The 24,471-nt window shown below is 55.1% G+C and overlaps 1 protein-coding gene across 18 annotated transcripts in view; it reads right to left on the reverse strand.

Moving 5' to 3' along the window:
- CAMTA1 (calmodulin binding transcription activator 1) overlaps positions 1-24,471 on the reverse strand; it is a 981,226-nt gene that overhangs the window by 278,392 nt on the left and 678,363 nt on the right. For 16 of the 18 annotated variants that reach the window (XM_024356107.2, XM_024356106.2, XM_016953313.3 and 13 more), the window contains one exon: positions 23,587-23,658. The exons of the other annotated variants lie outside the window; for them this stretch is intronic. In XM_024356107.2, coding sequence (XP_024211875.2) covers positions 23,587-23,658 — 72 coding nt within the window. The remainder of the gene's footprint in view (positions 1-23,586; positions 23,659-24,471) is intronic. 18 annotated transcript variants of the gene reach the window in all.

Below are 24,471 nucleotides of genomic sequence, written 5' to 3' on the forward strand. Positions count from 1 at the left end.
TGCTTGTAATTATTTAGCGCTCTGCCTTTTTCCCCGCCCAGATTGGTTAACTAATGACCAAAACAATGCACGCCAAGCCCTGTTTTAAGCAATTGGACAATCGGCAGTACACGCAGAACATTCCGGAACCATCTTCCCTCTGTGTCTACTCTAAACATGGGCGGGGGGATTCAGGGTTAGTTTTGGCCTTTTCCAGAAAGTGAGAGAAATAGCCTTCCCCTCTATCGTTTGTGTTTGTGAAATCACCAGGTGGGGGTGAGAGTTCACCCGTGCCCGTCCTTAAGTAAACAAGCATCAAGAGGCTCCTTGAGAAACCTTATGAACAGGAAAGAGGGTGGGTGGAGTCCTCCCGGCTCTGCCTTGGTGAGTGCGGCTCAGGTGATGGCAGGGGGTACATGGAGGCCGGGGGTGGTCTCTCAGAGTGCTGTACAGCCCAAACACCATCAGAAAAGCTTGGAGGAGTTCAGATGTGGAGGTAGACCATGCTAGAGCCTCCTTTTTGTTTTGGAAGGGAACAGAAGGAGTTTCATTAGGTTATTTGCAAACAACAAAACTCACACAAATTCAAAGAAAATGACATTCACAGAACAAAAGCTGAGTCAATGGATCGGAGCTGGAGTGGGGAAGAGACAAGCACAGAAGGAAATATCTTTGCTACTGAAGCCAGAAGTCCTAAACTGCTTTGGGGTTATGTCCTCAACCTGGAGGCCCAAAGTCTTCCCAGGAAAGAGCATCCTGCCTGAGAGAGGGAAGCACCTCCCACTTTCTGCATCAAGGAGAGGATCTCGGCCTGACAACCCAGTCAGAGGACTCCTGCGGCAGCAGCACCTTCTAGCACAGACCTCAAAAGGTAACGCACGGTGGCTGGGTGCCAAGGCCTCAGGTCACACTGGCCACTCCCTGACAGAGGGGCTGCTTTGTCACCACTTTTTTTTTTTGAGATGGAGTTTCGCTCTCGTCACCCAGACTGGAGTGCAGTGGCACAATCTCGGCTCACCGCAACCTCCGCCTCCTGGGTTCAAGCGATTCTCCGGCCTCAGCCTCCCGAGTAGCTAGGATTGCAGGCACGTGCCACTACGCCCGGCTAATTTTTGTATTTTTAGTAGAGATGGGGTTTTGCCATGTTGGCCAGGCTGGTCTCGAACTCCTGACCTCAGGTGAACCGCCTGCCTTGGCCTCCCAAAGTGCTGGGATTACAGGCATGAGCCATCGCGCCCGGCCAATCACTGCTTTTGATAATGACAGTTCCGACTTTATGGAGGGCTCACTGTTGTGTTCTGGGCAATCGATGCCCGCAGCAGTGACCGCACATTCCTAACTGCATCTCTTATGGAAAGCACGTCTCCACATTGTGCACGGTGCAATCCCATGCGAGGAGGCATAGCAAGGGAAGCTCAGCACCAGATTCACCCAGAGGACAGGCTGGTCCTGGATGTGGGGAGAAGAGCTATTTGCTCCTATCGTACTCTGCAACATTAACTAGGATGCCCGAGTCACTCCTGTAGCAGAAAGCAGTCACCTGAGGCAGAGGCTGCCGCGGAGGGCTTCACCTTCAGGACGTCACCACAGAGCAGGCCTGTGAGATCCAATATCCCGGCGTGGAACATTTCCTCGGGGATCCAAGTGCCCTCCCGTAACCGCTGTAAGTCACCCCATCTGCTGAGCAGCCAGAAGCAAGCTGATGATGCCAGTAGCCAGTCACCCCGTCTGCTCGGGGCCAGACATGGAGGAGTGGGGACGGACATGTCCCACCCTCGTCTAGGTCATGGGATGCTGGCCGAAGGCCCCTGGCATGGGAACTGCTCCGGGCCAGGGGGTGTGGAGGGCTGGACAGGAAAGGAATGAGGATCGCCTCCACCACTACAGCCTCAGGAGGTTGGGGAGGCCGGATGCGTGCCACTTTAACGAGTGTGTATTTACCAAATGGATAAATTCTGCGCAATGCTTTGCATTCCAAATAACTTGCCACCAGGTCCCTTGTGAGTCTCCACCTGCCTAGACTGTGAGCTTCCTAAGGGCTGGATCACCCCTGCAACCCTAGCACCTGGCATACTACCTGACCCCTAACACGCATGGATGCCTAAGGAGTGAGTTCCTCCCACACCTGGAGAACGAGATGCAGAGGCTCGCCGGGAGCCCCAGTGCCCTGCATGCCAATGGCACACATCTTCTCCAAACACAGCCTCTCTCTAAAGAGCTGCCTCAAATCAGCCATGCCTTGCCCTGACAGCTGTTTCCTTCCCCTGCAAAGACCCTTGAAAGATCTCTTGGCTGTGATTTGATCTGAGCTCTTCTGGAAGGTCCTATAGAGGGCCTTATCTAGGTTGTTGAATCTTCTTCAGCATCTGGAAACGGGGGACAGAAACAAATGGGAGTGTGTCTAGGGGGTGGCAGGCGTCATGGCCCCCCTTCCCAGGCCAGGGCCCACCCGTGGCAAAGGAGGCCCCAAATAATAGCCATCCTGGTTTTCTTGCATGTGAGGCCACGGAGTGTGGTAGCTGTTGCCGAAGGTGACCGAGGTGGGGAGAGCTCAGATTTACCCAGAGGCTCTGTGTCCCTCTTTGCAGAAATGTCAGAGCCCATGTGGCGCTGGGGGTGGCAGCGTGTGTGTGTGTGTGCCTGTATGTATATGTGTATGTGTGAATGTGTATTGTGTGTGACGTGTGCATGGGTATGCATGTGTGTATAAATGTACATATGTACACGCCTGCAATGTGTATTGTGTGTATATATGTATGTGTATATCATGTGCATATGTGTGTGATGTTAAGGTACATATTTGTATTACATGTGTGTATTTATATTGCAAATTACAAGCATGTGCATATGTACATGTATGTGTATATATGTGTACATTTATGTGTACTATGGGTATGTATGCATATGTATATATTTATGTGTATATGTGTGCGTATGCAAGTGTTTATATGTGTGCACATATGTGCTTATATGTATATGTGTATTGTATGTGTACACGTTACATGTATCATGCATGTATGTGTACACATGTGTACAGGTGTATGTATGTGCATGCATGTGTACAGATGTGTGTGTGCATGTGTATTGTGTGTACATGTGTGTGTATGTGCATGTGTGTGTATTGTGTGTGTGTGATGGGATGGGCAGAAATAGGCTGAGTTGTTGTCCCTGATCCCAGCCCCTCTCAGGGTCCCTTTGCTCCTTGGGGCTCCAGGAGCGAAGCTGGGGGTAATGAGGACTCTTTGGAGCCAGTGGGGTGCCAGACACCAGGGTCTGGAGCCATCCCTGGCCACTCCAGGCCTCCATCCCACATCCTACCAGGAGCACCCACACTTGGCCCAGCCTCACAGCCGCTCCAGCCCCCTGTCCAGGCGCTGCTGCTGGAAAGGCTCTGGTCACCTGAGAGCTCCTGGGATCAAGCACCTAGAGAGATTCTAGAGAGATTGCAGAGAGATTCTAGAGGGAGATTCCAGAAAGGCTCCAGAGAGATTTTAGAGAGATTCTAGAGAGGTTCTAGAGAGACCCAGAGAGACTCTAGCAAGATTCCAGAGAGACTGCAGAGAGTAGATGGGAGGAGTCTCAGAGAAACGGAAGGGAGAGCCTGGCTCCAAAGGCAGGCAGGCTTTTCCTGAGAGGCTGTGTGGGAGGTGGCGGCAAACGACACCACTCCGGGGAATGGCTAAGATGCTCCCAGCAGGGCCTGGGGTCCTGAGGCAGAGCTGTGACGTGAGCAACCGAGGGGCTCAGCAGAAACAGCAAAGAACCTGGACAGAGGGGAAGGGGATGGAGGAGATCAGGGTGAAGGACAGACAAGGGCCTGGGATCCCTTCTTCTGGGGGGCGATAAGAATGCTCTGGAAAGTGCAGCCTTTGGGGACACTCAGTTTCTTGCAGTCTTGTCCCTCTGCTCTTCAGTCAAGAACTGAGCACCTGCTGCAAGCCAGGCCCTGTGCAGGACAAGAGAGCTGAGAAGACACCGCATCCTCAGCCTCACCTGCAGGCTGCAGCAGGTCCAGCATCTGAATGGGATGCTAGAGAGCACGGGCAGGTCCTCCATGGACGTCCAGACAGAGCTGGTACTAGGGTGGAAATCTCAAGAGGTGCCCAAACACTCAGCCATCAAGACAAATGCCACTGCAGTGCAATACTTTAAAATATCAAAATTAATCCAAGAATCCTTGATGAACAAAATATCAACATTTTAAATCAAGACAGGGTCAGTCTGACTGATTTTTCCCTTTGCCTTAAAGCTTTGGTGTAGCTGGGCATGGCCCCAGAGCTGGGGTGGGGCTTGACCCTGAGTAAAGGTTTCTTACCCCAAAGTGCTGCCTTCTTAGTTCCCTCTTGGTGGCCACAACTCTTTGCTCCATGGTTAACTGAGGAGCTTGAAGAGTAGCCGATAACCGTGGAGGGGCCTTCATGCACTTGCTACAGGAGGGAGGAACACGAGACGCATAGATGGGAGACAGACCAGCTGCGGGTCAGAAAGGAGCCCCTCCTATCAGGAGCATCTGTGCTCATTGAGCATCTGCTATGTGCCGTGTATCACGCTAAGTGCTTCACATTTGTTAGGGATTTTTCCCCTCCCAACAACCCTTGAGTCAGGTGCTATTCTCATTTCCGTTGTACAGGTGAGGAAGCTGAGACCCAGAGAGGCTGAGGTTAAGCCACTTCCCTAGAGAAGTCAGGGGTAGAGCTTGGGTGTGCTGGGAGGGCAGACTGGGGAAGCCGCCGCTTCTGTATCCAGGGGGTTGCTCACAGGGCTTTCAGAGGCAGGACCTTCCCTCATATCCTGCCTTGGGGAGGTGGAGCTCCAGGGAGGAAAGACAAGGTTCACCCAGAGTGTCATTTTGACCATCAAAGTGGAACCCAACAGCGGCACTGCCATGACCCTGATGAAAGATGCACTTGGGTCATCCCGGACACGGGACAGACAGGGAGCCTGAGATTAGCTAAGCCTTAGGTCTGGAGGAGCTGAGCTGTAGCAACAGGGGACAGATACCACCCTGGAAGTCAGGTCTCAGAGGCCTAAAGCAGGCCCCCGTCAGCCTTGGAAATCTCCATGGCGACAGATGACTTGCCCCAGGGGAGGCTCAAGAGGGAGACCCTGCCTTTCATTCCTTAAGGCATGAGCATTATCAGTCTTGGCCAGAAGTAGAGAGGCCCAAACAGGTCCTAGGAGGTTGGATGTGCAGAGGCAATACAAGACTGGGTTGTTGGAGCTGGCCTGTACTGGCTCATGAAAGCAGCCCGGTACATTTTTGAGAATTTTGCAATGGATATCATGATATCATGTTGGTAGCCTGAAGACAGCTACAGTGGTGGTATTTACACCATAGAAATTGGCAAACGTTACCAATCAGAAATTTTTTCTTTCTCCTGGAGAGCCAACTGTTAGGCATTTCCAGCATACCACTGCTTTGCAGGACAAAATCTGAACACCTACGAAAATCTGGCCATTGTGCAATCTGTCACACCGAATTGAGGAGCAGTTGCATGTCTCTTCCTGAAAGAGGCAATCATCATCTCAAACAGCAGTTATATGCAAACGTCACTTCTGGAGCTGGGAAAGCATGGTCTGTTTCTGGCAGTAGAATGATCTTTTATCTAATTAAGCTCAACTTGGGCTAATGTTGTGAGCGTGCACTCTCTGATCAGACACCAACAGCTGGCGGCTGAGGTGCATGCCGGGGTGGCCTGAGAAGCTGGCCTGGAGGGTTAAAAGTGCTGTGGGTTGCCCACCATCTCTATTGAGAGGGAAGTCTCAGAAAGAGCCCGGCCATGCAGTCAGGAAGTTGGGGTTCAAGCCCAGCTCTTCTGCTAAGTCACTGGGTGTCCCTGGATAAGTCACTGGCCTGCCCTAGGTGACAGCTTTCCCATGCAAAGCAAGGCACTGGGCCGGATGATTTCTGAAGTCCTGCCTCACCTGGTGGGGAAGGGGCAGAGTCATTGTGACTCAGTGGGAGGGGCTCTCCTGGACTCACCCAGGGGCCCAGAGCCTGGCAGGGTCCCAGCAGCAGAAGATCCTGCCAGTGACTCTGGCAAGGAACGGCAGCCCCAAACCCCAAGCATGCTGCACTCTCTCTGCTGTGGCTCTCAGCCCGGCACTGCCCATACTACTCCAAGTTCAGAATTATGGCTTTGGCAGAAGAGGCGCCATGACCAAACCCTTTCACCTTCCCCAGCTGCCCCCAAAGGCAGCTGATCCCAGGGAGCCGAGAGCAGCATGTGGCGGGGAGCACGAGTGGCTGTCAGGAGGGTGTTGGGGATGGGGCTTCCTTCTTGTCTCCCCTAAGGCAGTGGGAGTGACTGCTCTGACACACCCTGAGAGACGAGGCACGATGGAGACATGGGTGACAACTGGCAACTGCAGCTACGTAATGCGCGCACAAGGGCCGTGGCTTTCAGGCTCAGACATCAGGGGACACAGGGAGCCCATTGGCCAGGAAAGGGTGGGGGACTGGGGATGGGCAGCCAGAGAAGATCCTCCTGTGGAATTCTGAATCCAAGCCTTTTGGAGGCAACAGAAGGGGCTGGATCCAGGTCCGGGCAGCTCTGGGGACATTCCCAGAGTCACCAGGGCAGGCATGGCCTATGGTGAGCGTGGGCCGGTGCTTGGCCAAGGTCTTTGGCTGTGAATGCCGGAAGCAGTGGCCTGGTGGGTCACAGTGTACAACTCAACTGATGGCCAGAGAGGGGAGAGAACCTAGGACGGGGTCTTTGTGGGCCCAGCTCAGCACGGGCAGCTCTATCAGGGGTTATCATGTGGTTTTGTAACAACACAACGGTCATGACAACAGCCACGATTTTTTTTTTTTCTGAGACATAGTCTCGCTCTGTCGCCCAGGTTGGAGTGCAGTGGTGCGATCTCAGCTCACTGCAAGCTCCGCCTCCCAGGTTCATGCCATTCTCCTGCCTCAGCCTCCTGAGTAGTTGGGACTACAGGTGCCCACCACCATGCCTGGCTAATTTTTTATATTTTTAGTAGAGATGGGATTTCACCGTGTTAGCTAGGATGGTCTTGATATCCTGACCTTGTGATCCACCTGCCTTGGCCTCCCAAAGTGCTGGGATTACAGGCGTGAGCCACCGTGCCCGGCCACGATTGTTATCTGAATGCTGGTCTATGTCCGACCCTGTGCAAAGTGCTTTAAAAATTCTGCGGATGAGGAAACTGAGCCCCTGGTTTTGGGTTAATTAGCCCGAGGTGACACAGCTCCACGTGGTTGAAGAAGTGGGATTAGAACCCAGGTCAGTGTGAACACCCAGGCCCTGGCCTTGCGGCTGCATCAGGACAACCCTTTCCAGGCCTCCTGGGGAGAGGTTCAGTCTCCTGGGACTGGGGGCCAGCCTGAGTCAGGCTGGTGAGCCCCCCGAGGGAAGGCGGACCTGAGGTGGGCCCCCTCTGTGCCAGGTACTCACCCACCTACCCAGACCGGGTCTGCCCTGGGATGAGCTGGTGATGGCCCTGCGGCCCCAGGCCACGGTCTGCAAGTGGCTGTGTTTTATCTCTCTTGCTTGGTGAGGCTCAGAGTGAATGCTGGGTCTACAATATTTTAGCCCATAATGAAGTGAGCACTTCCTACCTACGAGGGTAGTAAGTGCAGGGCCAAGGTGGGGCTCCCCCAGTCTCCCTGGCCAAGGGTCAAAGTGGGAATAAAAATGATAGAAAGGTCCTCTGCCCCAGGAGGGAACAGGCCCAGGAGGTGTTTGGAGCTCAGGCTGTTCACGGGAGCCAGGTCAGGGGCTGGCCCACTCCAGGAGCCACCCCTGGGGTCCTGCCACTGCCTGTGGGCTGCGTTCTCCAGCTCCCTGTGCACCTGAGGAGTCCTCCAGTCAGCAGGAGGCTGCAGGAAGGTGAGGTTTCCCTCCCCACGGTGGGACGAGACTCTGTTCTGCAACCCCCTGCTCCCCGCCCTGGGCTACTGCCCTGTCCTGGGGTCAGCAAGATGCCAGCTCTCAGCCTCCCTCAGGAAGCTGGGCCCCGGCAGCCTGAGGTCACGGGGGAATCCTCCAGCCCCTGCTCTGGTTCCTGGCTGGTCTCCCTGCCCAGAGGCTTTTACAGTTCTCCCCAGGAAAGGAAGGGAACTTGCTTCTTCCCAGTGGCTTTGGCTGCGATCTGAGGGGGCTGCATTCCTTGTCTCTGCCCTTCCTCAGGGTGGGGAGAAGAGCTCCCCAAGCTGAGGGTCTCCCTCCGGCCCAGGCTCCCAGACTGCAGTCTCTGGCCATGGTGGCTTCTTGTCGCTGCCACGGGCTGCTCTGCACCAGATTTTAGATCTAACTCAACATCCCTTCTTAATGCAGAATTTGCATCTTAAACTTCTCGTGGCTGAAGCAGGACTCCTGATTTCCTCCCTGAGCTCTCTTCCTCCGGTCTGACTGCAATGACAAATCTCCATCCATGCAACCCTCCTTCATGCCTCTCTTTCCCTCACTGCCTCTTTCCTGCTCTCAAATATGTCCTGAGCCTGCAGGGGGCTGAAGGAATCCCCCTTGACCTCGGGCTGCCGGGGCCCAGCTTCCTGAGAGAGGCTGAGACATATTGAATGCAGAGGGGTTGGCTCAGCCTCCTGTCTGGAGCTCTGCAGCCCTCTCAGGCTGTAGAGGTGGCCCCAGTTGGCTGGCACCGGCTCCAGGCTCACCCTGGGATGACATGGGGTGGGGCCTGGGCACATTTACAGCTCACATCACTCTGACTGAGAGGAGGTGTTGACAGAGCCCCTGCATCAGGGACCTGAGCTGGGGACTTCCCACAGGAGACGCCTGCACCCCAATGCCACCTCCTCTGCTGCAGAGAAACTGAGGGCACAAATAGGGCAAAATGAGACCCCATGGGAGCTCATTTCTTTGGAACCAACAGTGTTTTTCTGAGAACTTGGTCTCCAAACTAAGAAATCTTTTAGCAATTCAGGATCAACAAATGTTTCTGCCCCGAATTTCCTTCTCAATCCTCCAAGCTAAGCTCACAGAGAATTCTCATGCCTGGTGTCACCAGGGTCACCCTTTCTGGGCATTCCAAAGGCTCTCTGATGCTTTAGTTCTGCCCAAGCTAAGGCCAGTTTAAACTGTATCTCTAAAGAGCATGCCTTCTCCCTCTTCAGGAGGATGGAGGGAGGTGGGGACACACTGCGTGGAGAGCGCATCCATTCTGGTGTCTTTACCGAGTGCTGACACTTGTGCTCGTGGGGCACAGCTGGACCTAGGGGCAGCCGTGGGACAGCCTAGGAGAAACCCCAGGAAGTAGTGACCTGGCCCTGCCCTCAGGAAGCCTGGTGCTGGATGGATGGACACCATTCACACCTATCCAATAAACAAGTACTTATGTGCCAGGCATGGCTCCAGGCACTCCAAATGTAGCAGTGAACAAAACAGATCATGCCCCTGACCCTATGGAGCTTATGCTTGAAAGATGGGGCTGGGCTTGGGGGGATAGACAAGGCATAAATAACACAGTAGGCAGTAGCAACATGATGAATGGCAAAATACGACATGGAGTGAAAGAAGCCAAGTATATACCTGAGCGCATATACTGCAGGATTCCAGTTCTACGAAGTTCTAGAACAGAAAAAATGAACCTATAGTGGAGAAATCAGAACAGTGGTGGCCTCTGGGAGTGAAGTGGGGATTGACTGCAAAGGGACACATGGGTACTTTCTGGGGTGATGGCGATGTTCCAAATCTTGATGTGGGCTTAGGGTATGACTGACGCACGCATCGATCGAAACTCATCAACTAGTGCACTTAACATGTATGCATTCAATTGTTTCACAGTGTATAAACTTCACTTCAAAAGCAAAAAAAAAGAACTGTATGCAAATATTGAACTTTGGTTAATGCTATGCCCCTTGAAAGACTTGGGGGAGGTGTGCTGTGGCTGCTGCTTACTTTGAAATCCTCGAAAAATTGCTGGATAGGTGGAACACGTAAGTGATCAAATGATACGGTCAAATGTTAACGGCAGAATCTGGGTGGCAGCTGTACGGGTGTGTGTACGATTCTCTCAACTTTTCTGTATATCATAAACATTTCATCATAAAATGCTGGGGAGGGAGGAACAGAAGGGCTTGCCAGAGAGTGAGGGAACAGCAGATGGAATGTCAAGAGGGCTTTGATGTGGAGTTGAAAGTTGAAAGGAGACCTGAATCTTAGTGTCAACCATGGAAGGTCCAGGGCAGCCTCCAGTCAGAGGGAGGAGGATGTGCAAAGGCCCTGAGGCACGAAAGGACCTGACTCTTTGAGGAGAGAAAGAAGCCAGTATGGCTGGAGAGTGAGCAGGGAGAGGAAGACCAAGGTCAAGGGTACAGGTCTTCAGAGGTCACGGTAAGGTTTTGGACATTAAGTGCCGTGGAGACTTCTTGAACTGCCTGAAGCATGAGGGTGATGTGATCTGATTTGGGATTTAAGTGGCTGACCCCACCGCTTTGTGGAGAGTGCAGCACAGGCTAAGAAGGAGGGACTCCAGCTCTGGGTAGGAGGGAGCCATGGCTTAGGGTTGGGAAGCAGAAGAGAGGGAGAGAAGGAGGTGGGTTCAGGACATATTTCTGAGCAGGAAAGAGGCAGTGAGGGAAAGAGGGGCATAATGGAGGGTTGGCTTGAGCCTCTGCATGACGGCGAGCCATCGATGCTCTAAGGCAGGAGGAAGAGCAGTTCAGGGAGGAAATCATCATGAGTCCTGCTCTAGCCGTGAGAAGTTGGAGATGCAGATTCTGCATTAAGAGAGGATGTTGAGTCGGGTAAAAGTCTGGTGCAGAGCAGTGAGGCAGGACATAGATATGAACGTGGGAGTCACTAGCATACAGTTGGCACTGGGGCCGTGGGGCTGGATGAGATGATCCCAGGAGAAAGCGTAGACGGAGAAGAGAAGGCCTCAGCAGCTCAGGGATAGTCCAGCATCAGGGGGTTGAGCAAGAGGGATTGCCAAGAACAGACAGGAGGGAGATAGCCGGGAAGTCTCGGCAGCAGGGAGCGTTCATAAGGAGGGAATGGCCGCCTGAAGGGGTGCTGCTGGGAGGCCAGGAAACATGACGATGGCACAGTGACCTTCTGGTATAGCAAGGCAGAGGTCATTAGTGACCTCTCCAAGAGCCTCATCGGGGCCTGGAGGAGAAGGAAAGCTGGAAGGAGCAGGGGGAGAAGAGGAGGAGAGGGGAACTAGGGGCGAGGATATCTCTCTCTCTCTGTCTCTCTCTCACACACACACACACACACACACACACTCTCATATATGCACATGCAGGCACTCACACACATGCACACACACATGCACATATACATGCACTCATACTCACACACATACACTTACAAATGCACTCATACACACACGCACTCATACACAGATGCACTCACACACATGCACTCAGACACATGTACACACACGGACACATGCACTCATACACATACACACACATGCACTCACACACATGCACACACATGCACTGAGACACAAGCACACACACATGCACCCACACGGACACAGGCGCTCACACACACGTACTCACACACATGCTCTCACACACATATGCACACACACGGACACATGCACTCACACAAACACACTCATACGGACTCACACATGGACATACACATGCACTCAGAGTCATACACAAGCATTCACACACATGCACATACATTCACATATATACACACTTGTGCACTCACACACTGACATACACTCATACACACATACACATTCACACACATGCACACACACACATATCTTCTGGGGGTGCAGAACACTGAGCTGAAGGGAAGCTGAACCCACAGGAGCACTTGGCTATGTGGGTTCGGTGGCTGCCAGCCAGTGGGGCTGCTCTGGCAGAAGCAGATAAGGGACTAGGTAGAGAGGCAGAATTGCAGGAACAGCAAAGAAAGACATGAGGCAGGATGGCTCTGCATGCTGGGAGGTGGCCTAGGTTCCAGAGGCTTCAGGCTTGGGATGCTGCTGAGCTGAGCTAGGCTGGGCTGGGCTGGGCAGGAGGCTCGCCGGCACCAGCGCATCTCACATGACAGCCCAATGAGGCCTGGGGAAGACACACCCTGGGCTCATGGCTGCCTTCTCCCAGCAGCCAGGTGGAGTGAGAGGACAGCCCTGTTAATATTACCCATCACCTACAGGGACCCTGGCATGTCTGGAAAAAGAGCAGAAAATCCCCCAGGACGTCCTGCCCATTTTGGGGTGGTGATGGGGATGGCAAGAAGCCTCCTTCAGGTACCACCCCCACCCCAGATCCTGACTCCAGCAGGAAGGCAGGAGAACTGAGAGGGGAGGCTTGTGGCGCAGTGACGCCTGTGTACAGCTGTGTGCACCTGTGGGTACCTGGGCGCACCTGTGTTCACCTGTCTAGGCAAAACCATTTGCCAGGAGTCTGAAGCAGGTGGTGTGTCTCCCGTGGGAATATATAACCTGCATCCCGAGAGCCACTGAAATATTAATGGTGCTAAAAGCAGTGATGACACCATGTCATGGGACTTCCTTGTTGAGCTAGAGTCTCTGACACGCCCACACAGACCAACATCACCAGCTGGGCGCAGCTGGAGGCCCAGCAAGCTGCTGACGTCCACACGCAGAGTGGGTCACCCACCGCCCACGTTTTCCACTGCATTCTGTCCCACTACGTCTGGATTTTACTCTTTGCCCTTTGAATCACTTCAGAGGCAAAAGAGAAAGTGTTTCCTTGAGGCAAAGTTTTGTCTTTTGCTTTGGAAACTACAGTCTCCCCTTTGCTCCAAAGGAGATTAGAATATTAAGGACACAATGTCAGCTGAAGATTACATGAAAAGGATAATTAAACAAAAGCCCCATATTATAAGCCATCTAGAAGGGAAATTAAGCAGCTTCTGCATTCTCCACATCTTTGAAGGATGTTCTTAAAGGGGGCAGGAATTGTTTGGCTTGATAAATAAAGATAGTAACCAAACTGTATTGCCCATTGTTCTGGCTGTATATGAAAAGCGATTGTTTAGCCAAGCTGACAGCACACGCTGTGGAGGCATAAACCCCTCTGCCGACGGAAGGATTAAGAGACTGACAAGTTCTGGATAATAAGACTAATTAATAATTTCCATCTCTAAGGAACTGCGGCTCCGGAAGCTTCATCCTTCCTCTCTCCCAGTCGAGCCTGGGCAGCCCAGTCCCTAAGGGCTGAGGGACAGAGGAGCGTTGGCAGGCCAGGCCAGGAGAGGTCCTGGTGGCAGTCACAGGGGATGGTGTGGAGCAGAGGGGCTCGGGGAGGGTGGCATGCAGGAGACAAATGCCAGAAGGCGGAGCTTCCATCTCACTCAGCCAGACACCAGATTCCCGCCTGAGGCTGCGGAACAAGTGAGTTTTGTTCCTAATCACACAGTTGCATCTCACAAGCCTAGCATTTTGCCATTTGCAAAGTGGGTTGGATAGGACCTTCTCAGGGGACCCCCTTCCCCGACCACTGCTATTCCACCCGTCCAATCCCCTAGAGTAAAAGCTGCTGGAAAGGGTCCTGGTGGGGTGACAACAGCCACCACTTCCCAGGGGGCTGCCGAGTCCAAAAGACCTCTGTGTGTCTTAGCTCAATTCATCTTCCCATTCAGCTCAGCAGGGAGGTATTTTATTTTATTTTACCAAAAAGGAAATAAGGTTCAAAGAAGTTGATTCAGTTGGCCGGAGTCACTTGGCTCATAAGGGTGGAGATGAATTCCAAACCTTTGGCTCTGGTGGCCCCACATAGGTGGTCAGGAGGAAGACTTTCCTGATGCCCCGAGGTCTCCCCTGTACTCAGTACCCACTCGTCCACACGGCGGGAGCAGAGGGTGCCCCTCCCCAGAGGGCTCTGGCCACATAGCAGACATTGGCCACCGCAGTCTGCAAGGTGAAGGGTGAGCAAGGGGGCCTGCAAGGGGACCCTCTGAGAAAGCCGACTGGATGTCCTCCTGTTGCCCGGTCCCCAGAGGCGGGGAGGGGTGAAGGAAGGAATCAGGAAGAGGGAATCTTCTAGAAAATGCCCAGTGACTTTTCCCAGAGAGGATAATGGCCGTTTTGGGAGCTCTGCCATATTTTCTGGAGGCTTTAGGTGGGTACAGCAGTGGCCTTGGCATCGTAAATTGCAATCAGGCAAAGATGTCTGAGCGGGAAATACTGTCCGCTCTGCCGTGCAGCCTTGGCAAGGGTCCTGAAATCTTAATGGAATTGAGCAATGTTTTGCATAGCACCGTAAATTCCCAGTGTCTACCTTATCTCCTCATCACGTTATTCAAGGGACATTAAATGGAGAAAGATGTGGAAGCTGCCAGCTAGAATGAAGCCAGACCCAGGAGGCAGCTTAGGAACCCTCTGGCTGACACAACCTTTCATCCTCAGCTCTCTTTTCCAAAACCCGCCCCTCCCCAGCTGCAGGAGGGCTTTGCCGTTTACTAGTCCAGATGAAGCTTCTGAGGCGGCTTCTAAGACCAGGGCTGGGTTTCTATCCCTGGCCTGCAGCTTCTGGACTGAGTGAGTTTCTCAGTGTCACCATGGTCACTCCTGCCAGGGTTTCCTCCTACCTGGGGCACCGCTGGAGCCCTGGCCTCCCTCACACCCCCTTGCCCTTCTCCTAATTATCTAATGGCACAAGCGTCTGCTGGGGTCTTGTCTTTCCTGCAAGGTCTGTGAAGCGAGCCGGCGTCGGGGTCTTCAGCCAGCTTTCCCTCTGCATGGCGGGGGCTGCGGAGGCCCGACCTGAAGCACAGACTCAGCCTCCTTTCCACATGGTGACAGTGACTAAATGCTGGCCTCACAGGCAGGCTGAGTGCTTGCCCGCAGGCTTCGATGACTGTTATTGCTACTGATGACAGGATGAGGATGAGGATGGCCACTGCTGTCGCTGTCAGCTGTGGGGAGCTTGCATGGCCATGTTGAACCTGCATGCACTGGTCTGGTGAGGCTCTTCCTGTCCTGCTCTCTTCTGAGCCCAGCAGAGAGACAGGAGGATTCCAGGCCCTTCCCCATGCTCCCCTCCAGATCACCTGGCTGGCGCCGGTGCTGGGACACCTGTCCTGACGGCCTCTTCCCAGACAGCCCTGTGCCAGGTGAGGTGTGTGGAACTGGCTCATGGGAACTGGGACCCCTCAAGGGGCCTTGTTAGTCTCACTTAGCACTGTGACCCATGCTTGCCCCATGTCAGAGGGCATGGAAACACCCCCTCCCCATTTCTTCCATCCTTCAACTTTGGGCTCACCTCCTCCAGGAAGCCTCCCCTGACCGCCCCGCCCATTCTGTGTCTCCTTCTCTGGATCCACCGTCTTGACCAGCTTTAGGGACCACCAACTAGGCTAGGGTCAGAAATGGCTTTGACACCACAGGGTCCTCCATCTGCTGTCCATGCAAGGATCCAAGGGCCCAAATGTCAGGGCCTGGCCACTCCTGTCTCTGCTGCCAAGTTCCAGCTACCCCTTGGAGTACAGCGGGCTGGCTCAGTGTCCCCTGCCGAGGTCCAAGTGCTCTGGAGTGTGCCCACGGTCAGCTCAGCTGTGGCAGCCAAAGGTGTGGAAGAAAGGTCCCATCAGACCCCAGCCTCACAGGGACGCCAAGGGCCAGGGCAGGGGAAGCTTGGGGTTTATGTCAGGGTCGGTCAACCTTTCTCTTGCCCTTCTTGGCATCAGGACTGGTCCCTGTGAGGCCAGCACATCCAGGCTCTGGAAGCTGCTCTTCCTTCTCATCTCTGTTCACTGCACATGTGTGCAACTTGGGCCTGGCCGCTGTGGCCTGTGGGCTCCCCCAGGACAGGGACCATGTCCCTTTAAAGGGCCTGGACCAGGGCCCTGCCTACCCTATGTCTTTTGGAGCCCCTTATTCTCTTCCTGACCCTCAGTTTCTTCTTCTATGAAACACTGGGACGAACTCACCCCCGCCCTGTTTCCTTCCCAGGGTAGCTGTGAGAACCAAAAGCCAGGCCTTGAAGTTCCTGATCGCTCAGTGGCCGTCACGCACGGCCAGGGCTGTGGTCTCCTGAGCCATGCACAGTGGTGAGCGTGTATAGGGGCACCTCGGCATCAGCCACGTCCCCACTCTTGGTGGCTGAAGGTAACATAGGGTGCTTATAACACCAAAGATACCAGGGCTGGGCTGCGGGATGGTGTGCAGAGGGTCTGGCAGGCCTGGGACACCTTCCCCTCCCTGCTGAGCCCAGATGTGGAGGCCAGGACCCCTCAGGGAGCAACTTGCTTCCTTTCCTTGAAGCACATGGGTCCAAATGTCCTCTTTGGGGCAGAGTGTCAGCCTGACAGCAATGCCTCCTGTTGCTCTAATCCCCCACGCCAAGCCTCATTTGGTGGGAGCTGTGGAGCCCTGCCCCAGCGATAGATGGCAGTAGAAGGCCCAGGTACAGAGCCAGTGCCGTCAGGCTTTATTTCCAAGCCACTTCTATTTCACCCTGATGAAACATAAAAATGGTTGCTGAGCAAAAAGCTCAGGTATTTTTTATGAAGCTATAATATTCTCCATTTTAAGAAAGATTTTTAAAAAAGAAGAAAGAAAAAGAAAGAAAGAAATGATATCCTGTTAAGCTAGCTTGTGCTTCCTAGAGATGGCCTGCCAGGGAAGAGCCCAGCTCATCCGGGTGGAGAGGTCCCCACCACCAGGAGGAGGCCACGGGCTGAGGGGCGAGCGCGGCCATACTCTTCAGGGTGTCCCACTTGGCCTGCAGTCCCTTTCATGACCGAGCTCACAGCTCACCGCCAGGGCAGTCCTTCCTGAGGGCTGCAGGGCATGGTCCTGGAGTGGGGTGCGGGGAGAGGCTGCACTTCTGGGGAGACACTTGGGTTGCCAAAGAGCTGCTCATTCTCCAAATAGACATCAAGTCTCTTGGGTGGCTAAGGGACATTTATTGCAATGACAGCACCACCCTGGTGTAGCCTCTGCTCCCTTCTCTGTCCGGGCTGCAGAAGAGGGTGGTATGAAGGGTAGAGAGGCTGCCTGTACCAGCGGGGCTCCTGCCTGGCTCAGGCTTTGGGAGGGGCTGGCTCAGCCTAGCTCAACCCCTCTGGGAGAGAGAATGCGGAGGTGGGATGCTAGGGATGGGGTGGGGATGTCACAGACGCTTTCTCCGGGATTCAGGATGTCCGCTTACAGGTCTACCTGGTGCTGGCAGCATCAAGCTATCATTCGTGGATGCTTGCCCTGTGCCAGGGACTGGGTGACATTTTATGCACGGCATCAATGCAGACTTCACTCCTCCAACAGCCTCTGTAGTCCATGCTGCTGTTGGCTCCATTTTATGGATGAGCAAACTGAGACTCAGAGAAAATAGACAGACTGCCCAGAGTCACACAGCTAATAGCTGCTTCTTTGCTGTTGGCTCCATTTTATGGATGAGCTAACTGAGACTCAGAGAAATTAGACAAACTGCCCAGTGTCACACAGCTAATAGCTGCTTCTTTGGGTGATCCTAACCCCACTATTTGACGGGTCTAAACCCCACCCCACACAGAGGGCTGATGGTGCCCATCCACTCACCCAGTGTCCAGGGGGGTAGCCCCGGAAGGGCAGCCTCCTGTGTGGTTGCAGCAGGCAGGGGCTGGTGTTCAGGGACCCTGCAGGATGCCTAGACCTGACACAGCAGCACGCTTTGGTGCTCCCAGAAGAGACACATCCTGAGGACCCTTCCTGGGGAGCCAGAGGCAGTCGGCTCAGAGAGGCCATCGCGTTCCACAGCCAGGTTCCGGCGTCAGTGGAGAAAAACTACACTAATGCCCCAGTGTGGAGCTGGGCTCATCTCAGACCCACCATGAGGTGCCACGGTCCCTGGAGCTGGGCCAGGAGGGCTCACGGCCTACTCTCTTCTCTGTTGGCTGGGGGTGCCTGGGACTCAGTTGCCCTCAGGGACCTGCAGGGCCTGTCCCTCTGAAAAGATTCTTCAGCAGTGAGGGGGCCCCACGGCCCCTCTTGAGGGCTGCAGCATGAAGGAAGGACTCCCTGGGGGCATGCCTGGGCTGAGGCCTACAGGGCCTGTGTCTGGGGCAGAGGCTGAAAAGGCTGTTGGCTGCAAGGTCTCCTGAACAAGGAGCAGAAGTGGCTTCTCTAGGGCCTGAGTATGGAACTCCAGATGCTGTAGCAGCCTGGAGAGGCCACTTGTCCTCCTCCTCCTCCTTGGGGGAGCCCCGAGCCTGGGCTCTAGGACTGCCGGTCCCTCTGCCATGGAGCTGCCCCAGCCCCAGCTGTTCCTCCTATGGGCCAAAAGGCCAAGTATGCCAATGGAACCTGCTCTGGCTGGAGAGATCCATGTTCTGGCTAACTCTGCAGGGCTCCCATGGAGGGCAGATGGCCTGGGGCAGGAGTAGAACCGGGGCACCTCCCCCAGGGCCTCTCCCTGCAGCCTTGCCCTTCTCCCCTCTCTGGGAACTACCCTAGGAAACCCTGCTCTCAGCCCGAGGGTGGACAAGCAGCTGACCACTCTGGGGATGGAAGGCCCACTGATTTGGGGATCTGGGGCTTCAGCTCTCCCCTGTGAACCTGGTTTCAGAGCCCCAGGCCTTGTGGGGAAGCCTGGATCCTGCCCAGAGGCAGCCCCATGGAGAAGGCATCTTCTTCCTCTCCTGGGGGGTGGTGAGTCCCAGGTAAAGGCAACTTCGCTCCTGGACATGGGGGCCCTTTGGGACCAGGACCGCCTGGAGTGAACCCCATGGTGAACTGGCATTGTCCCTGCCCCGAGTCCCCACTCAGCAGCACCAGCCACAGAGGCTGCTGTGGCTGGGCTCTGTTCTGGCCACAATGCCTGTGGTGCTTAGTCTCACGGTGCCTGCTCTAGGGGGTGATGGCACCCCTGTGCCCTGCACCCACTACTTCTAGGGGGACCCAGGGCTGGCAAAGGCTCATGTGGGGGCAGCAAGCAGACAGCATCCAGGCTGAGGGCCCAGCAGCTGTCCCACTTTCTGGCCACTTCCGTGATCTGCAACAAGGTGCCCAATCTCTCTGATGCTCAAATGCCTTATCTATAAACAGGGGTGATGGTGGTGCCCCCAGGGGAGGCAGCGGAGGGCAGCGATGGTTGCCCCCTACTGACTGAGCAACTGTGGAGCTTCTCGGAGGCTGTTTTCTCCCAGGTGAAGTGCGGTGCGTGGTGGAGGCTCCCTGCCCAGCCAGGAGTCAGCACCAGAGGCGTCCAGTGGCATGGTCACCGCTCCTGGTGCTCAGGTAGGTCCAGGCAGAGCTGGAATCCAGCTCCTCAGACTCTGAATCCAGAGTCCCCCAAGGAGCTCAACTCCTAGAACTCAGGCTCAAAGATCTGCCTGTTCCAGTGATGTGGGAGCCCCGACCTGCACTGCCACCCTGTCCTGTGGTCTCCTAAGGCCCCAGGGTCCCCGTCTCCCCGCAGCCGTGCTCTTGCCCCCACAGGCTTGGTCTGTGCTGCCAGCGTGGGCCAGGAAGGACCCCCCGCTGCCTCCACCCAAGCAAGCCGGGCTTGGCAGCCAAACAGCTCCGGCCTGGCAATGGCAGCCATGCGGGGACACACCCCCGCTTCACTCGAGCACGGAAAGCAGTCATTAAGCATTTTAGAGGACAAGGGCACAAAGGAAAACACTCATTAGAAGCAGAAATAGTTTCCAAATGAGCCATACAGAATCTGCAGGGAAGTCTGGCCTGGAATGGGGGCCTGGTCCCCTGAGGGGGCAGGCGGAGAATGCAGAGAAGGACAGAAGGTGGAGGACCAGGAGAAAGGGGCACATGAGGAGGTCAGGGGGCCCTGAACCTCTGCTGCCTACCCCTCGAAACCATCAGAAAATCCCAAACAGGAGGGGCCGCTCTGTCCAGCTCACCCCTTCATGCCTCCTCCACCTCACGAGGCTCAGGGTCCTGCGGCTGCAGTGACACCCACATCAGGCGGTAGGGGCAGAGGCCAAGGCATCGGGAGAACGGAGCACTGCCCGCTCCTCCCCTGACCCACTGGGTGACCTGGGCCTGGCCCTGCTCTCGCTGGGTCTCAGAAATCCTTCTAGAAAATGCACTGGGTAGGCTCAGGGGAGCCTGAAGGCCCTGTCAGCTGTGACACAGAGCCCCCAGCAATGCTGAGGATGCGTGCCACCAGCAGAGGGGAAGAGGTGGCCTCCTCCAGGTCATGGCTCTGGCCCTGCCCAGCTGGAGTGGGCTGAGCTCAGGTCATCTGGTCCCTCCCCAGCTGTCCTGGTGACCTCACATGGTGGTTACTGGTCATGCCAATGGCTTTATGAGCCTATGGGCCACATGGGCTCTAGTGCCCTGCCTGTGAGAGGCTCCCTGCCCGTCTCCTCGCTCATAGCCTAATAGAATATTTGTCAGCAATGGAGAGATGGGGAGGGAGAACATGACAGAGAGAGATGCAGAGAGAGACAGAGAGCCTGAAAGACAGACAGACAGAGAGGTAGCACCCTCCCCTGAAAGCCCGATGACTCAGAAGCTTACGTGCCACGTCAACTCAGGCCCTTCTCTGTAAATCTTGGCACCAATCCTGAGCTCCAGGCCCCGAGTCTGCGAGGCCTGCTCATTCCCGCCCCGGGTTGGACACGTCACCACAGCAGAACATGGCTCTCCCAAATGCTGGCTCCTGCCCTGTGGTGGCTGTGGCTCTGGGCTGGGCACTCAGGGGAGACAGGAATTCATGTCTCTCCCTTGGGAGCTGACTAGTTGGAGAGGAAAATCGAGGCCAACATAGGCAGACATGCCCACTAAGTGCTAAGTGGCCTTGGGTGACATCAGCTGGAGCATCTCAGAGGGCAGGAGCGAGTTCACAGTGGGCCGGCAGGAGGCGGCCACTGAACTGAGGCTACAAAGGTGGGGCAGTGGGTGCTATTCCCTGGAGAAAGTCTCCTTTTTCCAGAAGCACTTCTTCCTTTCCTTCCTCCCTCCTTCCTCCAATGCCCTTACCTTTCTAGAAGGCTCACCCCCTGCAGGGGGCTGAGAGAGCATGGCCAGCCCATCACTCCCTTTCCTAGTGCCTCCTGCATTCAGAGGACCAGGCTGGCTCGGGGCTGGCATCTGAGCAGCCTCCTTCCTCAGCTCCCAACATGGGCACTGCCCTGACACCTTGGACCCCACCTAATCCTTTTTCTTGGTAATTGGTGTCAGAGACACACTTGAGCCAATTTCCATCTGAGCCAGTAACTCATGGCTTCTTTCCTATTTAACATCAGAGAAATTAAACCTGGCCACAGCATCATTATCCTGGTGTTGTAATTAGCACCAGAACAAATTGCCCTGAGCGGCACCGGCTGCCACATTGGCTCTGGGCTCCGAGCAGGACGTGCATTGTGCTAATTGCTTTGGCCTTAGCTCCTTAACCTGCTGTTGCCCTGCACAGACCTGGGGGAGCAGGAACCCCCCACATCTGTGTGCGCTCCCTCTTTGTGATCTGATCACAGAAACAAGTCTGATGCTGGAGGACACAGAGGAGAGGGATGGGGAGGGATGGCTCCCCCAGGCTTGGGCAGAGAAGATGAAGAGGCCCCAGCTCGGCCATGAAGAAGCCTGGTCCTGCCATCCTGGCCTTTGGGGAGACTCCGACTTCCCCGCCAGCTGGGAGGTAACGAACCAGACACACATGAATCAGTCCAGGTATGCCTCCAGCATACGGAGGCTGGAAAACAGGAGCGCCAGTGAGGGAGGGCTGGGGCAGAGAGCAGGACCCCTCTCCTCGCTTGGCCCGAGTTGAGGAACAGGAGCAGCTGAATCTAGGAGGGACCCGGAATGAGCAGAATGCAGCTTGGGAAGTCATCAGCTCAGACCTCGTGGCTGCCCAATGGTGTCTGATTCCAGGAAAGTAAATTTAGTGGAATTAAAAAGCCACAAGGGAATGATGGAATGAGGGGAGGCAGGCGGAGGCGTGGGTGCAGGAGAAAAGGCCTGGAGGAGCAGACCAGCCTGGAGGAGCGGGTGGCTGGGCTGCTGGCAGGATGCCAGCTTCCAGGTGCTGCCCCGACAGGAGGGCAATGGCCAAAGAGGTGTTCTGACCAGGGGGCATGAAACTGAAAAGGAAAAGGGCAGAAACCAGACCCATGGGGCTGGAGGCCCAGGAAGGAGTGTACAGGGCTGCAGGCTGCTTTGGATAAATGGTGTTTCTTGGGAAGCCAGAGTTTGTCCCTGGGGACTCAAGGACATGCTCTGACTCTGACTCAGCCGCCAGAACTCTGGCCTCGGGTGGAACCCCACCCTTCATCGGGTAGAGGGGAAAACCCTCTGCCAAGGGGTGGAACACCTTGGGACCAATTCCTAGTAACAAGACCCCAAAAGCCTCATCCCATGACCATGTGACAACTCCCCTCCTCAAGCACACAGGTCTGAGCAATTAGAAAAGCAGGTGCTAGCACGTCAGCCTCCAGGGGAAGCAGAGCCAGGGAAACTGATGACAGGGTGAGGTATTGGGAAGCAGCCTCTGCAAATCAGCACGTCCCCGGATGGTCTCGGGCATCATTTGCTACTGAACTTGCTGAACCACAGACGGCTATTTCTGGGAACTGAGGGAGAATGGAAAGGGTTTGGAGGCTGGGGCTGGGCAGAGCCGATGGATAGAGAGCCCTGTCTAGGCTGAGCTCGGCCTCCACATCGACATGGCTCCGGCCCTGTGGGCACCTTCCAGACCAGCTCTCCTGGGGCCATCAGCCTCTCTGCACTCCGTGGCATGTGTGACTCTTTTCTCCCTGAGCTTGTGTCATAGCATTGGGGGACTTGCTTCCCAAGCTGCCAGGCCCCTCCAACTATACCCCCGCCAGGTCAGAGAGATCCCTAAACCATCAAGGTCCAGGGGTTTGCTGCCTTGAACAACAGAAAGTAGAACCATGGTGGGAAAGGCCTCAGGCAGCAACTCCTGGGTAGAGGCAACAGTAAGAACTTCGGGTGACAGAGGCAGGCCACGGGGAATGGGTTCTACCAAGAACAGCTGCAAATCAGAGGATGCATTTTGAGAAGGACCTATGTCTAGTCCGACTGCATGGATCCCTCAGACCTTCCCGCCCACATGGCAGGCAAGACAGCTGGCAGACGATCCCCAGAGGGCAAGAGGCCAGGTGGGCCTCCTGCACCTACCCACCCCTGGTTCAGCAACACTGTGCACAAACACCATGGACAGAGATCTGGGCACCAGGCCACTCTCCCACAGGAATGGCTAGCATGCCCAGCCACAACCTGTTCCATCCCTGCCACAGCAGACATCACAAATCGATTACAGAGCTCCTTCCTCCTTTCCCCACAGCTATCCCAATCAATCCAGCTGTGCCTGGCAACCTCCGGGAGCCTGTTTTCCACACGTGCCTTGTAACTAACCCATGAGAGAAAATGAATGTACAGCTTTCAGCCAACAGGCATTTCAGGGCAGGATACTCGGCCTTCTTTCTTGTCCTCATCAAAAGAAAACTGAGGCGCCTTGGAAGCTGGAAGCACCTAGGTTTATTTCCCATCAGTGGGTGACAGCTACCCATGCCACCAGGCCTTCTCCCCTTCCTGACACATGACAACACCAGCCCAGCCACTGAGCTGGCCTCAGTGCCGCAACAGCCGAAGTCTCCCTAGGCAAGCTCACCAGGGCTCTCAGACCGAAGCCGTGTCGCATGCGGAGCCCCGCGCCCTCAGTGCCCTCCACAGACCCTTCCCGAGCACTGGAGACAGAAGAAGAATCCAGTCCCAGCCACCTACCTGAAGGAGCCAGTAGCACCTCCGGTGGAAGGTGGGGATGATGGAGGAATGGACATAGCAGCCGTACAAGCACTAGGGAGAGAGGAAAAACGAGAATTCAGTTGGAAAGAGGGAAGGAAGGAAGGAAGGAAGACGGCGCAACAGACAAGGAGCAAGAAGGGGCCACAGCTGCCTGGCAGCGGCCCAGGGAGACCGAGGGCACCTCTGCGTCTGGCTCCAGCTCCAAGACTAAGGCTCTGGGACAGCACCTACGAAGCCCCGTGGGGACACACCAGCCGGCAGACTCAATGGGCAGCTGGGGCCTTACCCTCCGGGAGCCATAGAGGCGTCGAGAACCCAGGACAGCCAAGGACCAGGGAAATGTACCTACGTATGCATTTTCCTATAATTTTAGGGGCTTGGAGTTACTCTGTAGTTCATTCCTAGAGCCTAGGTTAAGACCCTTTGGGGTACAGGGAATGGCTGATGGTTACAGAATTCATTAAACACATGAAACATACATGCTACAGACCTTTCCTGGCCAGGGGGCCCTGGCCGGTACGAGCCCAACCAGGGGGGACAGGGTGGGGCGGCACTTCCCAGGATGGGCTTCTAGAGCTTGTGGGGCCTCTTGTGCATCCCTGCTTGTTGACTTTGCCTACTGTTTATTCATATATTTGTTAAGTAATCCTGCATCTTTTGCAGATGGATTTGGTTTTGGTAAACAGCCAGAGCCAGGTTGGAGAAGGTGGGTGGAAAGTCAAGGTCAGGAAGGGTGGACTGTGGGTCGGGATGGCTCTCAGGGGCCCATCACCTAGACCCAGGTGAGCAGAGTTGACCGGTGGGTGGGGTCATTGGGGCTGGCATGTTGGTGAGGAAGGCCGCCCTGCTCTGATTCTCTGGTGC

This window comes from Pan troglodytes, chromosome 1 (assembly GCF_028858775.2).
Source record: "Pan troglodytes isolate AG18354 chromosome 1, NHGRI_mPanTro3-v2.0_pri, whole genome shotgun sequence".
NCBI classification, from domain to species: Eukaryota; Metazoa; Chordata; class Mammalia; order Primates; family Hominidae; genus Pan; species Pan troglodytes.